Genomic DNA, 15,956 nt, shown 5'->3' with positions numbered 1-15,956 from the left:
GGTGTACAGGGAGAAGAGCAGAGGAGAAAGAACACAGCCCTGAGGGGAGCCGGTGCTGATGGTCCGGGAGTCCGAGACATTCTTCCCCAGCCTCACGTGCTGCTTCCTGTCCGTCAGGAAGTCAGTGATCCACCGGCAGATGGGATCAGGCACATTCATCTGGGAAAGCTTGCCTCGGAGATGGTCTGGAAGGATGGTGTTGAAGGCAGAGCTGAAGTCCACAAACAGGATCCTGGCGTAGGTTCCTGGGGAGTCCAGATGCTGCAGGATGAAGTGTAGGGCCATGTTGATGGCGTCGTCTACAGACCTGTTGGCTCTATATGCAAACTGCAGGGGGTCCAGGAGGGGGGCCGTGAGGGTCTTGAGATGGGAGAGAACTAGGCGCTCAAATGACTTCATGACCACAGATGTCAGAGCCACGGGTCTGTAGTCATTTAGTCCAGTGATCCTAGGTTTCTTGGGGACAGGGATTATGGTAGAGGACTTGAAGCAGGCAGGCACATGACATGCCTGCAGTGAGGAGTTGAAGATGCCAGAAAACACTGGGGCCAGCTCGTTTGCAGTGTCTGAGGGTGGCAGGAGACACACCGTCTGGGCCGGGAGCTTTCCGAGCATTCAGACTCCTAAACAGCTTCCTCACATCTGCTTCATGAATATGAAGAGTTGTGGTCGGAGGAGGTGGTGTGAAATCCTCTTTTGTGTGGGGTGAGGGGGCGGGTGTTGCAGGTGAACAGTTTGAAGGTGGTGATGGCTCTATGGAGGGGGGAGAGGTGGGGGAATGAGTGTCCAAAGTGCCTCTATTGTTGGGGCCGTTGTAGGTGTGAAGGCTGCCTGATGGCTCGTCAAAACGACAGTAGAAGTCGTTGAGGGTGTTGGCCAAGAGCAAGTCGTCAGTGGAGTGGGGGGTTTTAGGCTTGTAGTTTGTAATATTCCTAAAACCTTTCCACACAGAGGCCGAGTCATTCTCTGAGATCTGCTGCTGCATCTTCTCAGAGTGCTGATGTTTGGCAATGTCCACTTCCTTAGTGAACCTGTACTTGGCCTCTCTGTAGCAGTCCCTGTCTCCGCTTCTGAACGCCTTACTCTTTTCCAGCCACAGCTTTTTGAGTTTAGGGGTATATATGTATATACATATACACACATATACTTACACCCAGCACGCCCCTGCGGGCGGTTTATCCTTCAAGCTCGGGTCCTCTACCAGAGGCCTGGGAGCTTGAGGGTCCTGCGCAGTATCTTAGCTGTTCCCAGGACTGCGCTCTTCTGGACAGAGATCTCTGATGTTGTTCCCGGGATCTGCTGGAGCCACTCGCCTAGCTTGGGAGTCACCGCACCTAGTGCTCCGATTACCACGGGGACCACCGTTACCTTCACCCTCCACATCCTCTCGAGCTCTTCTCTGAGCCCTTGGTATTTCTCCAGCTTCTCGTGTTCCTTCTTCCTGATGTTGCTGTCATTCGGAACCGCTACATCGATCACTACGGCCGTCTTCTTCTGTTTGTCTACCACCACTATGTCCGGTTGGTTAGCCACCACCATTTTGTCCGTCTGTATCTGGAAGTCCCACAGGATCTTAGCTCGGTCATTCTCCACCACCCTTGGGGGCATCTCCCATTTTGACCTCGGGACTTCCAGAATAGGATGAGGGACCTATGGATATATATATATATATATATATATATATGTATATATATATATATATATATATATATATATATATATATATATATATATATATATATATATATATATATATATATATATATATATATATATATATATATATATATATATATATACACACACACATATACATATATATATACACACACACACATATATATGCCTTCTATTTAGCAGACCAGCAATCGCAGGTTCCCCAGGTTTTCTTTAGCAGCTGTGACGTTACTTCTCCATACAGGTTAAATAGATAGAATCATTTCTGTACATTATCGATCATTTCCTCACCTTCCAAAAATAACAAAAAGTTTCCCCACATTTTTTTGAAGGAAGCATGTTTACCCTTTATCATAGACGTAAGTTTCTCCAGAGCAAGGGTTTTTGACAATGTCGATAACCAAATTCTCACGTGTGGTCTACTAGTGGATCTCCATGATTTGGCTATACTGTATTTCGCCTGTAGCAGGCAGAAGGTTGTGGTTTTTTTGGTTAGCTTTGCTCAGCTGGATTTCAGCGGGGAAAATTCCTAGGATGCATAATTTAGGACATGGATCCAATTTGACACTTGTAATATGTGCAATTATTTCTAAAACTTCCTTCCAAAACTTTTGAATTTCTGAGCATTCCCATAGGCAGTGCATCAGTGTGCCCTTTTCCCCACATTTAACACATATGTCCGGAGTTTTGGGGTCAAATTTATTTAATAATGTTGGGGTAATATATGTTCTCATTAACCATTTGTACTGGATTAGTTTAAATTGAGTGTTTATAGATTGTGTTTGAGCTTTCAAGCAAGCTTTTTGCCATTCCTCTGTAGTTATACTACACTCTAAGTCTTGACACCATGCGCGTCTTTCTTTTTCTGAGGATATTTGAGAGCCGTCTCTAAGGTTATTGTAGAAGCGAGAAATTAAACCCTTCTTCAGCTGATGGTTTATTGCTATATCCTCTAATGAGTTTAGGGTGGGCGGTGTTAGAGATTTTTGAGTTTTTGAAATGAAGCTTCTGATTTGAAGAAATTTAAAGAAATGTTTGGTTGGAATTAGGGCTGGGCGATATGACCCAAAATTCATATCTCGATATTTTTTAGCTGGATGGCGATATAAGATATATATCTCGATATATTTTTTTTAAGCCATAAAGTAAGAACAAAAAGAGAGTTCTAAGTCAAAGCTGTGTCCCAGATGTCACACAGGCACTTTTATTAACATACAGCACAGATGTACATGAAAAATTACTCAAAATTAAATTATGAGCATTCATTAAATAATAATGCTCCATAAATAAAAGAAAACAAGGTTGTTTTTGTGCTAAACAAAGAGCTCACAATTGTGCAGTCAAAATGTAAACTAAAAGACGCTGAGCGTAATAACAAAGACAGACAGATTTCACAGCTGCTCTGTTCCCAAGTTTTACTGTGTGACTGATAGCCTGGAGTTTGAAATCCGCTTCATAACCACGTCTCTTACAGGTGCCATTTATGGTCCTTATACACACACAATACGGTAATATTACGTTGATGCACAGTACATATCACTCCGCGAAGCTCTTCGGTAGCCGTAATGCGCCGACAATCTATCAAGCGGTGCAGCTCCTTAGCTTACCAAAGTCGTACTCAAACATTTTTGACAGATTGCTGAGCGCCGTGTACCACATAAAATCGGTTCGCGGCCATCAAGCACAACCAGAATTCATACATAAGGCGCGCTATCAACTTTTGAGAGAATGAAAGGATTTTAGGGTTAGCGCTGTTAGCTCGTTAGCGCGGTTAGCTCGTTAGCATGTTTAGCTCGTTAGCACGTTGACGCCGTCCAGCCCCACGCATGGGGAGATGCGCAGTAACTCGTTAACGGAGATTTGCCGTGTCCGTCTTGTCGCTGCCTGCACGTGAAGCGATGGGGTAGAGGGGGCGAGGCGAAGTGAAGGCGAGGCGGAGTAACGTTGTGTAGAGACAAAAGTGGACGAAAGAGAGGCAAACTTGCGGCTCCACAACTATAATTATAACGTAACATAGACTATATCGATATAAAGGATATTGTCACATCTTATATCTCGTATAAAAATATATCGATATGTTTTAAAAACTCGATATATCGCCCAGCTCTAGTTGGAATGTCAAATTTCTGAGTCAAGCCATTGAAACATATTAAGGTGTCCTTGTCAAATAGATCTGCAACTTTGCACAGGCCTCTGTCGGCCCATATTTTAAAGCCCAAATCTTTCCAACCGGGTTTAAAGGCCTTATTGCCCCAGATAGGTGAGAATTGGGATAGTGCTGGCATTTCATTTTTAAACTCGAGTGCCTCGAACCGCACACGAATAGTATTTTTAACAAAGAGGTTTGATGTATCTTTCATCAGATCTTTATATTTTGCAGAGTACAGATAAGTGCTGAGTGGTAAGGGGGTAGTACTTGACCTTTCTAAATTTACCCAGGGTAGGGTAGTTGTTGAGAACCAGCATGAGGCCGCAGAGAGTTGGGCAGCCCAGTAGTACCATTTGAGGTTTGGAACACAGAGACCTCCTCTGTCATACGGAAGATATAGTAGCGAAAGACGCAGTCTAGCTCGTCTGTTATTCCAAATGAATTTACTGAATATTGTTTTTGTCTTTGTGAAGAAGTCATCTGGAGGGTTGAGAGGAATGACTCGGAAGAGATATAGAAATTTTGGAAGGATGTTCATTTTGAGAATATTTACACGTCCAATCATCGAGATTGGTAGCATAGACCATCTATTGATTAAGCCAACAACAGAGTTGATAGTAGGAGAATAATTTGCGTTAATTTTTGGAGTGATTTTTATACCTAGATAAGTGAGACTGTCTCTGGCAATTTGAAACGTTGTTTGAATAGGTGGTTTAGTTCTTTCAGAATGATTAAAAAAGAGGATGGCCGATTTGGATTCATTAATTTTATAACCGGAGATATTGCCAAAGAAGTTAATTGTTTTAAGTAGCTGAGGAATTGAACTCTTTAATTTAGACAGCATTAAAATAATATCATCTGCAAATAATCCAATTTTAGACTCAATATTATTTGTTCTAATGCCAGAGATGTTTTGGTTGTTCCTTATCGCAATAGCCAGTGGTTCTATTGCTAGGACGAAAAGAAGAGGTGAGAGGGGACAGCCTTGACGTGTACCTCTACCTAGATAGAATGGTCTAGATATAATATTGTTGGTTCTAACTGAGGCTATAGGTTTATTATATAATATTTTAACCCAGGTCATGAAGTAATTGCCAAAGCCGAATTGAGATAGTACCTTATAGAGATAATTATGTTCGACCCTATCGAAAGCTTTTTCTGCGTCTAAGGAAAGCAGAGCCATGTCTAGTTGTTCTGAGTTTGTGTAAAGTACATTCAGTACTCTGCGAATCCCATGCTGCGTTTGTCGGCCTTTTACAAACCCATTTTGGTCATTATCAACAAGAAGATGAAGGTACCGTTCAAGTCTGTTTGCCAGTACTTTGCTTATTATCTTGGCATCAGAGTTTATTAGTGAAATTGGTCTATAAGATTCACATTTTGTAGGCGGTTTCCCAGGCTTAGGGAATACCGTTATAAGTGCATTTCGCAAGGAGGGGGGAAGCTCTTTTGAATCATAGCTTTCCACCAGCATGTCGTACAGAGGGAATATTAATTTATCTTTAAATATTTTGAAAAGGTCTAGTGGAATTCCATCTGGGCCGGGAGTTTTTCCCATTTTTAATTTATCGATTGCATTGGAGAGTTCATTCATCGATAACTGAGAGTCTAATTCGCATCGGGCTTCTTCAGAAAGTAAAGGGGTACTTATTGAGTCAAAGAAGGATTCTAGTGATTCTCGAGTCGTATCTCCTGTTGAAGTATATAGTTGTGAATAGTAGTGTTCAAAGAGTTCATTTATTCTATGAGGATCTGTGATATTTTCGTCTGCAGTTCTAATTTCATTTATTGTTTGTTACTGAGGCTGTAGTTTCGGATTTGTTGAAGTAGAAATAGTCATCAATATTTTTGCCTACATATTCCAAAATATTTTGATTGTGCAGCCAGTGTGGTCTTAAACGCCAAATAGGGTTACGTCTAAAAGCTGCTGTGACTGAGAAGTTAAGCGTGGTTATTGAGTGGTCAGATATAAGCACACTTTTATATGAGCAGCTGTTAATTCTGGAGATAAGAAAGTTTGAGATAAGAAAATAATCTATGCGACTGCGGCTATTATGACTGGCTGAGTAGCAAGAATATTCTCTCCCTGTTGGATTTTTTAATCTCCATATATCTTTAAGATTCAATTCAAACATAAAGTGTTGTATGACTTGTCTAGATTTTGGATGGGAAGAGTCTAAGCCTGATGATCTATCAAGCCTGGGCTCTAGGGTACAATTAAAGTCCCCCCCAACAATTATCTCACCGTGAAGGTCTGTAATAGAGAGAAATAGATTATTATAAAAGTTGGAGTCGTCAATATTGGGGCCATATACATTAACTAATATTAAATCTTGATTCAGCACGGAGCATTGTAGAATAATGAATCTCCCTGCGGGGTCCAATATGGTTTTTTTTAATACACATGGGTACTGATTTATGAATGAGTGTTGCCACTCCTCTAGCATGTGTTGAGAAGTGGCTAAAGAAAACCTGACCTGGCCATCTCCTCCTTATCCGGTCAGTTTCATTCACGAGTAAGTGTGTTTCTTGAATGAAGACTATCTTTGGGTGATATTGTTTTATTCTATCCATTACTCTTTTCAGTTTAATATATTTTCTAAGGCCTCTTACATTCCAGGAAATTAGATCAATATTTGAATAACTACTCATACAGTTTGTACCTTTAGTAATCTGGGTTTGACTACATCTCGTCTCTCCTGTCGAGACTCACAAGTTGTTATTTCAAGAGCACTGCACTTTAAAAACAATCTCTTATAAACCAGAAAACAAAAGAAAAAAAAAAAAACAACCCAGAGATCTTCCATCGGTGTAGATCTCAAAACCTTCCCCCCCAAAGTCATAGCGGATTGGTTATGCATCAGATCCGTGTGAAGGAGCTGATAGAGCGTCCTCATGATTGAAGTTACAAACTTAGGTCCGACCGTATTAACTAAAGAAGTGGCCATACAAATGTAACTGAATGAAAAGATTTAGACATAGCATACCTAAGGCCATCTATATCATACCTGTACACCAGCAGCCGTTATATGTCCGGTTTGGAGTTGTTCATCAGAGTTGCATATATTTGATGTAGCGTTTCTGAGTGGGCGTGAAGTTTATCCCTCGTTTTGTTGCCGGACTTTTCGCATGAAATCTTCCACCTCCGCTGGTGTGTGGAAGAGGAGCCTGTTGTCATGGTGGAGAATCCTCATTTTTGCTGGAAAGATCAGTCCGAAGTTTATATGCATTTCACGGAGTTGTTGTTTTACCTGGTTGTATTGTTTCCGTTGTTTCTGGACTTCCGTTGACAGATCAGGAAAAAACATAATGTGATGTCCGTTGTGCGTTATTTTTCCCTTCAGACGTGCCGCTCTCATCACCCTCATCTTGTCTTGATAATTCAAAAATTACATGATGATCACACGGGGTGGGCCATTTGGAGTATTTCGCCCTTGTAGTCTGTGTGCTCGTTCAATGATAGGTGGGGATGGGAGCGCGTCTCGTCCCAAAACATCAATTAAGAAAGTTTGCAAGAATATTGTAATTTCTCCTTGTTCAGTATTCTCAGTCAATCCGACGAGTCTCAGATTAGATCTCCGGCTTCTATTTTCGAGGTCGTCCACCTTTAACTGTAGTTCCTGAATTTTCTTATGAAGGGAAGTCTCTTTACTTACGAGGGAAGAGACGTCGTCTTCAACTTTACTGATGCGAGTTTCTGCGGAGGTGAGCCTCTCCGAAAACACTCCAATCGCCTCTTTTATTTCTTGGTTTGATATTTTAACTTCTTGCAGTTGAGCAGTGAAATGTACTTTCAACGACTGAATTGCGGCCAAAACACTCGCCTCGGTCTGTTGAGCACTAGCACTAGCGCCTTCCATTTTCTCGGTTTCAGGTTCGTTGTTAGGGTCATCGTCTGATCCATCCTTTCCGGCTGTTTTAGGCTTGGACCTATGTTTGGTCGGCATCTTGGTTGTTTAGATCAGAACAGAAGCTTAAGTCGGTGAGGCAGCCGCTAAAAGATTGGATTTTAACCGCTGTTGGGCGTAGGCAAAGGACGTTGAGGTCGGAGCTCGAAGTCTCACTGCCACTCAGGTGGACACCATAACCAGTCTCCCTTAAATAGATCGAACTGATACAAACTGTAGGTTTAATATTAATGTTAACACTTCAGAAAAGCGATTACAGTTTTACCGCTGGTCTGTAAATCTTTCTCAGGTTTCCAGATGTTATGCAGCTGTCTGAGCCGCTCTTCCCCGCTCCAGACGACGATGCCTTCATCCTCGTGTTTCACTACAAGCTGTTCTCCCTCTTGACTGATGCAGAGTTCCTCCTGTTCCTCTTTGATCTGTGGGGGATCTGTGTCCTCCTGGTCCAGATTGAAGTTCCTCTCCTGCTTCCAGACCTGCTGGCCAGCCAGATCTTCCTCCTCCTTACACTTCATGTTGATGTGGGACTTGAGGAACAAAGTAAAAAGAAAAAGATTAGACAGGTAAAGGTGCAGCCTCAGTCAGCAGGGCTGTACACTGTGAGCATGTTGCTCACATATGTGAGAGAGGTTTGTACAAATGTTTCAGAAGCACCATGTGACTCCCTCTCTTTGTTGGAAAGTCTTATTAATTCACTTTATAACTATTACTTTGAAGATAAATTTCTACCATCACAAAAATATTATGACCTCTTTAAAAACAAACAACGGCAACTACATGACTTAAATTCCATGTTTAGATGAAGGTAATGGTCAATGCCTTTTGACAGGGGAAAAACCTCCACACAGAAGAATCTTACTTGGCTGAATCATAAATTATTCACCATGATTAAAACTGCAGATGAGCAATAATCTGCATTTTATTTTAGCCAAAGAGGAATGTTTCTGTTTGTCTGTGATCTGACTTTTTCTGCTGGGTCCAAATTTCATTTGATCCTGTGTAAGTTTGTTTCTCTTCCTGTTAACTAGCAAAGTCAAAATCACCTTGATTCATTTAACTTTAATTCAATTATAAATGTAATCATTTTATTGAACAATTAATTTCATTTCAATGAAAAACAATTACTTAAAAGAAAGAGATTAAGTTGGAGAGAGACATGTGGCCATCTTTTAGTGAGTTAGACCCTGATTAAGGGCTATTTTTAAAAGTAAAGCCCATCTCTCAAAGTCCCTGCCGGCCTGCCTCCACCTCGGGAAGTCTGTGGGTGCAGACGGAGGTGAGGAGCACCACAGGCGGCAGAGAACTGTCTGTAGCCCCGGAGTGAGGCGTCGTGAACCGAAGCAGACAGCGAACTGTGGCACAGTGCAGAAAACCGAAGCTTTCCCTCCCTGTTTGGTTTTGATGTGTCTCATGAAAGTCTATTGTTAAAAGTTTACCTTTAAAAAAAACGGACGCACTTGTTTGATTAGCTGCTCTCTGATTTTAGCCTGTTAGCTTACAGACTGAGCTCAGATCGTTCCTGTGTTAGTTCATTGAGAACATCACAGTTTTACATACCTGCTGCGTGACTTCATCTCGGGTCTCCGGCTGATATACAGCAGTCTGAGCCAGTGGCGGATCTCATCATCCTGGACGACTGTTTTTAATGTTTTTAACCACGGAGATTTCTTCTGCATCATCAGTCTCTCATTGTTAAACTCTCCCAGAAACTGAAGACAGTTGTGCCATTTCCGCGCTTCTTGTTCTTCTATTGAGTAGACGGCAGACTACACATGTCCAAGGGTAATACTGTCCTCCTCAGGCCATTGGCATCAAGTCAAAGCCTTAAAGTCTGGTACTTTGCGCATGGTCATTTTTTACGAACAGCAGAATCACAAGACAAAGCGTGCCAATGTTTATACTTTTCACTGTGACTGCCAAATAGATGAAAAAGTAGATGTTAAAAAACAACTTATAGTTTTGTCATTGGGCTGGTAGAAAGCTATGAGTTTCTGTCCCTTTGTCTGACCTTAGAGACTTATTTTAAAAGGAAACATTACAATCCTTTAAAGCAAGTATTTTCACCTCTGTTCCCCCCTCTGTACTTAGCTTTTTTGTTGTCATGTCAGTAATTGTCCAGTTGATGGCTCCCTTGGATCACAAGCCTGTCTCATGAGTCCAAGTGAATATATTCTTAATAAACAGCTTTGAAGAATTTGTGACCAACTTTGTTTAATTCGGAACATCATCATCATGAGTCAAACTCACTCTTGGATCTACAAAATATTTAACAAAAACAAACATCACTGAATCATAAGGTATTTGCTCCAACTCTTAGTCCAGAAACACATGAGTGAACTAGATCAGCTGCTCCTCCAGTTCAGCTGTGGATTTATATCATTATTTATATTTGTAAAGTGGATATGCAGTTTTTCAGTACTAATATAAGCATTTTATATCATTGCTTTATTGACAGATGTTTGGTGTTCAAGGTCAGGTATCAGTTTGAAAAAAACAAACAAACACACTGAGTTGAACTTGAACTTCCTACTGACAAAAACTAAAATTGGTGCAAAAATAACCAGAAACATATAAGAAGCATCCTGGAGGTGCTGCAGACAAGATAGGACCAATAACATGTCAACAGGAAATCCTTTTTACTAATTTGTTTATTTCTTTTTAGATTTTTACTCTCCATTTTAAGCCATGATGTTTGCTGATACTGTGTTCCTACTGTTTGTTCTCATTAATAGTTCTGTTTTTAACATTCTGTGCTGAAGCTGGAGGAAATGTTTCTACAGTGTCAGATGATACAGCTCCAAACTAAATAAGTGACTAACTAACGATGCTTTAATACACTTTACTATAAATTATGATATAGTGCACTTTCTTAAAATTTCTTATTGCTCTGTAATTAATTGTTTTCTTTATAAATGTACAAATGAGAATAAAATCTGTGTGATAAAGGAAGGTCTGTAGACTTCTCTGTTAAGATCAGTGAAGAGAAACAACAACATACAAATACCTAAGAAAAATATTCAGTAAACATTTAAAAGATAGAGAAGTTTATGTTGTCATGTGGAGAAATTTTTCAAATAAAAATATCCATAAGCATTGATAGTCTCCATGGCTGAACAGACACAGGAAAGAGCTCCACCTATAAAACGTAAAAACATCAAGACAACATGTTGAAGATGTCGAGGTACTGCCCATAATGTTTGACTGACATCTGATTTATGTGCAGCACATAAATACCACAATAATGATGGAGAGAAACTAAAAGGGAACTAAAATACAGATTTAAACTTACAACAATATGAAAGACTTCAGTCTATTTCACTTTAATCAACTCAGCAGTGTCTCCATAAATACAGTACAGCCTCAGTCCAGCATAGAGCGGCTGAGTGAATGTGGTCTGGACTCTGTGGAGGAGAGTCATGGTTTCAGAGACGCTGTAGAAGGACAAAATACCTGCTCTGTGATCCAGGTACACTCCTACTCTGGAGGAACGAGGACCTGAGACAGGAGTTTCAATGTTGTTGTACCGAAATATATATCTGTTGTTGTTACAATCTAATGACCAAGATTTGTCATTAGATCCAAATCCACATTCAAATCCTGCTCTGCTGATATTCTTGTATGCGACTGCTACATAAACTCCTCCCCCTCTCCACTCCACCTCCCAGTAACAACGTCCAGTCAGACTCTCTCTACTCAGGACCTGATACCATCTAGTGAATCTGTCTGGATGATGAGAATAAGACTGTTGTTGATTCATAAATGTTGTTTTTCTGTTCCCCTCTGATAATAACAGCCATGTGTTTGCTGTGTTTGGATCCAGTGTGATTTCACGTGAATATTTTAAGAATCCAGCTCTGGTCTTTGGCTCTGGTTGTGACAGTGAAACATCCACTTCAGTGACTGTCAGTGAGATGTTTGTCCATTCCTCTCTCAGAATGTCCTGTAGTTTATCTCTGACCTCTGACACAGCTGCTGTCACATCCTCAAAGTAGCTCAGAGGACGGATATTGATGCTGGATGAGTCTGTAGACTCACTGAGTGCTGACAGTGAGGGGTAGTTGTGTAGAAACTGGATGTGATCCTCTGTGTGTGAGAGCTGCTTCAGCTCAGCATCTTTCCTCTTCAGCTCAGTGATCTCCTGCTCCAGCTTCTCCTGAAGCTCTTTGACTCGACTCACTTCAGTTTCCTGCTGGGATCTGATCTGCTGCTTCACATCAGAGCTTCTTTTCTGGATGAGATGGATCAGCTCAGTGAAGATCTTCTCACTGTGCTCCACTGTTTGATCAGCAGACTGATTGATGGCCTCCACCTCCTGTTGAAGCAGCTTCACATCTTTCTCTCTGTCCTGGATTCTCTGCTGGATGTTTTGTCGACTCACCTCCAGCTCTCTCTGCCTCTCAGTCCTTTCTGCTGCAGCTGAGACTGTGTCGTGGCCTTTATGTTCATCCACAGAGCAGAGATAACAGATACTCTGCTGATCAGTACGGCAGAACATCTTCATCACCTCATCATGACGAGAGCAGATGTTCTCCTGGAGCTTCTTGGAGGGCTCCACCAGCTTGTGTTTCTTGAATGTAGGTGAATCATAATGAGTCTGAAGGTGTTTCTCACAGTAAGATGCCAGACAGACTAAACAGGACTTGAAGGCTTTCATTTTTCTTCCAGTGCAGAAATCACAGGCCACATCTTCAGGTCCAGCATAGCAGTGATCAGCAGGAGCAGCTTGGAGTCCAGTCTTCTTCAGCTGCTCCACTAAAACTGCTAACATGGTGTTTTTCTCCAGGACAGGCCTCGCTGTGAAAGTCTGTCTGCACTGAGGGCAGCTGTAGATTTTCTTCTTTTCCTCTTCATCCCAGAAGCTTTCAATACAGTTCATGCAGTAGCTGTGTCCACAGGGAAGAGTCACCGGATTCTTCAGTAGATCCAAACAGATCGAACAAGAGAAGGTTTCTCGGTCCAGCTGAACACTTTTCTGCGCCATTTCACCCAACAGTGTCAGTGACTGTGTGAGTTTCACTTCCTCAGAACTGAAACTGCTCTGATCTAAACAACATAGGTTTCTGTAGCGAATGGGATCTGTCAGCTCTTATACGTCACCACATGTTGGTTGCACCCATCTTCAAACTGCAGATCAGAAGGGGAGGGAACAAGGGAACATGTGGACAGAGAGGAGGTGCTGAGTTAGAGAGCAGGAAGAGGGAGGGTTATCAGACACTAATTCAATCCTGGAACATGTGAGCCTGTGAGTTTTTCATTTAAAAATAGCACTGCTCAGCCTTTAAAGTTGTTAAATAAACTTAACATTTAAAAGACAATCTTTTTATGTAAATTTGTTTAAATTGTCATTTTAGTCATTACAGGATATCAAATACTGCAGCTGAACTAAGAAATTGTTGTAGAAAAAAGCAATAAAAGGTCGTTCCCCCTCTGTCCCCTCCTGGTCACCTGTGCCTCAATTTTATGAGATGAGATGGATCAGCTCAGTGAAGATCTTCTCACTGTGCTCACTGTTTTATCAGCAGACTGATTTTATTCCACAACCTAGACATCCACATTACTCACACTCTCATAACACATACATATAGGGCCTTGGGATCGGGCATGTTATACGGTGTCCAGAGGACAGTCTTTGTATTCAACCTCACCTCTGGCGCCGGTGCCCACCTCTCAGTTTTAAATGCATGTAGACATTGAGGGTTCTCAGGAGGGGCCGTGCTGTACAGTACATGTACAGTGTCCATTTGTGTCTGTATCCAGGTTGGATGAGTGCCGAGTATTTGTATATGTGTGTGTAACAGGGCAGCCCTTAGCGGCTGGAAACACAGTGAGACAGACCAAGGCAAGTGTAGTGGAACAAAGTATTTATTTGCTCTATGGCTCTCCTTACAACAATTAACTTGTCGAGCTTCTTCACAGCACAAAAAATCCATCCTCTAATGACAACTGGCAGCCTTAAATATGTTCAGCTGTCACAGACTTAACCATTATTCCACTCTCAGGTAAATTCTTAAATCCCAACCTTCCACCACAGTATACAATATATCAATAAGAATAAATAAATACATAAATACATCTTCACATTTACATATTAATAAATATTTCACACTTTATTGTTACACCAAACCCAATATTATAAAAACCCAGAAACCCAAGCACAAAAAGATTCACCACACTCTCTTTACCAATGGTCTCTCCCGGAACCTTTAAATGGTGTCTGGACCCCCGGGGAAACATTTGCCCAAACACCTTGAAGAGGACACAGGCAAGAAAGGTGAGTAATCATTAACTTACAAACACTTATTTGCACCACTTTTATCCCTAGATTTCACACACACATTTGCCTTAGTTTTCCTTATTGGTAAACCTTAATCACAATCTCAATCACCATTCTTCTCTCCTGACAGACAACCACCACATTCCTTGACGAGGAGCAGCTGTGCAGGATCTGAAATAAGGCTACCAACTGATTTTAAAATTCCCAATAAATAGACAATAAATATTTAAACTGCTAGTGTGCAAATCCATGCTTAAAGTGCAATGCTCATAAAGTGCTTGATAAGGTGCTTTTAATAAAGTGAAAGGTGTGCTCTAAAGTGCTATACATATAATATAAATAAATGCAGTAAGGGAGTCCTCTTCCTTACATTTCCTCCTCCCTCTCTTAAGCGCAAAGTGCTTCAGTCCTCTGTCATCCTAGATAAACAATCAGCAACCACATTTGACTTCCCCGGCCTATACTGGACCGTAAAGTCATAAGGCTGCAGAGACAGGTACCATCCTGCAATGCGGGCATTCGCATCCCTCATGCGGTTCAACCACTGGAGGGCATGATGATCAGTCTCCAGAGTGAAGTGACGTCCCAGAAGATAATACCTCAAGGCCTCAATAGCCCATTTCACGGCCAAGCACTCTTTCTCCACCGTCGAGTACCTCGTCTCCCTGTCGAGTAGTTTCCGACTCAGAAACACCACAGGCCTTCTTTCACCATCCACCTCTTGCTGAAGGACAGCACCAAGGCCAACTCCCGAAGCATCAGTTTGCAAGATGAATGGCTTGTTGAAGTCTGGACTGTGTAGAACTGGATGTGTGCAAACTGCTTCCTTGAGGTCTCTGAATGCTCGCTCACAGTCTTCCGTCCAACGCACTTTGTTAGGGGCTGAGCCTTTTGTGAGGTTATTAAGTACAGTGGATCGCTCTGCAAAAGAAGGTATGAATTTCCGGTACCAGCCTACTAGACCCAGAAAACCTCTCACCTTCCTTTTTGTTGTCGGAACTGGGAAGGACTGAATTGCTTCAATCTTTCCAACCTGCGGCTTTATCTTCCCAGAGCCAACTACAAAGCCCAAGTACTCCACTTCTCTCTTGGCTATGGAGCACTTCTTGGGATTGATAGTCAGTCCAGCCATTCTGATGGAGTGTAGCACCTTCTGTAGGTGAATGACATGCTCTTCCCAGGACTGGCTGTACACCACCACGTCATCCAGATATGCTGCAGAGAATGCTGACACATCTCTCAGTACATGGTCCATTAATCGCTGGAATGTCGCTGGTGTACCTTGAAGCCCAAATGGCATGACTTTAAATTGGTACATACCAAAAGGAGTTTTGAAGGCTGTCAGCTCTCTCGCTTCTGGTGCCAAAGCCACTTGCCAGTATCCTTTACACAAATCAAGTGTTGTAATGTACGTTGCTGATCCAACTCTCTCCAGCAGGTCATCCACCCTGGGCATTGGGTAGGGATCAAACTTGGATACTGCATTCAAATATCTGAAATCAATACAGAATCTCAGGGTGTCATCTTTCTTTGGTACCAAAACAATCGGGCTGCACCACTCACTACTTGACACCTCAATGATTCCCAGGTCCAACATCAGTTTTATTTCTTTCTGCAGCACTGGCACCAACCGTTCAGGAATTCTGTAACTCTTTTGTCGAACGGGTGCATCCTCCTTCACCCGTATCTTATGCTGAACCAGTGATGTGAAGCCTGGTGTTTCTCGAAAGAGCTGTGGGTCCACGAGTGGTTTTATATCAGCCTGCTCAGTAGGAGACAAATGAGAGAGGTCAACTGAAGCACAAACTTGAATGTTAGTTGGAAAGAACTTCTCAGTCACCTCCTCATCCTTAACTGAACGCACCAGTAACTGATAGACCGGCTCTTGTCGGCTGTGGAATTCCTTCAACAAGTTCACGTGAAATGTCTGATATTTTTTAACTCTTTC

The 15,956-nt window shown here is 41.9% G+C and overlaps 2 protein-coding genes across 3 annotated transcripts in view; both read right to left on the bottom strand.

Moving 5' to 3' along the window:
• The window catches only part of LOC146612879 (tripartite motif-containing protein 16-like), a 31,990-nt gene extending 21,237 nt beyond the window's left edge, over positions 1-10,753 (bottom strand). For both annotated transcript variants that reach the window (XM_085378359.1, XM_085378358.1), the window contains exons 1-2: positions 9,292-10,753; positions 6,835-8,261 (exon numbers count right to left, since the gene is read on the bottom strand). The gene's annotated coding sequence lies outside the window, so the exon portion shown is untranslated. The remainder of the gene's footprint in view (positions 1-6,834; positions 8,262-9,291) is intronic.
• A 34-nt stretch (positions 10,754-10,787) lies between these two features.
• Positions 10,788-12,723, bottom strand: LOC146612878 (tripartite motif-containing protein 16-like). The gene has a single exon (XM_085378363.1). It carries the CDS (start codon positions 12,713-12,715, stop codon positions 11,045-11,047), a length of 1,671 nt encoding a protein of 556 aa, XP_085234489.1. The 5' UTR covers positions 12,716-12,723; the 3' UTR covers positions 10,788-11,044.
• Positions 12,724-15,956: the final 3,233 nt, after the last annotated feature.

This window comes from Diplotaxodon limnothrissa, linkage group LG18, assembly GCF_057381915.1.
Source record: "Diplotaxodon limnothrissa isolate DT_005_m linkage group LG18, D_limnothrissa_male_GT1.1, whole genome shotgun sequence".
Lineage (NCBI taxonomy): Eukaryota > Metazoa > Chordata > Actinopteri > Cichliformes > Cichlidae > Diplotaxodon > Diplotaxodon limnothrissa.
The sequence above is the reverse complement of the archived record's forward strand: the minus strand, read 5'-3'. Positions and strand labels throughout refer to the sequence as shown.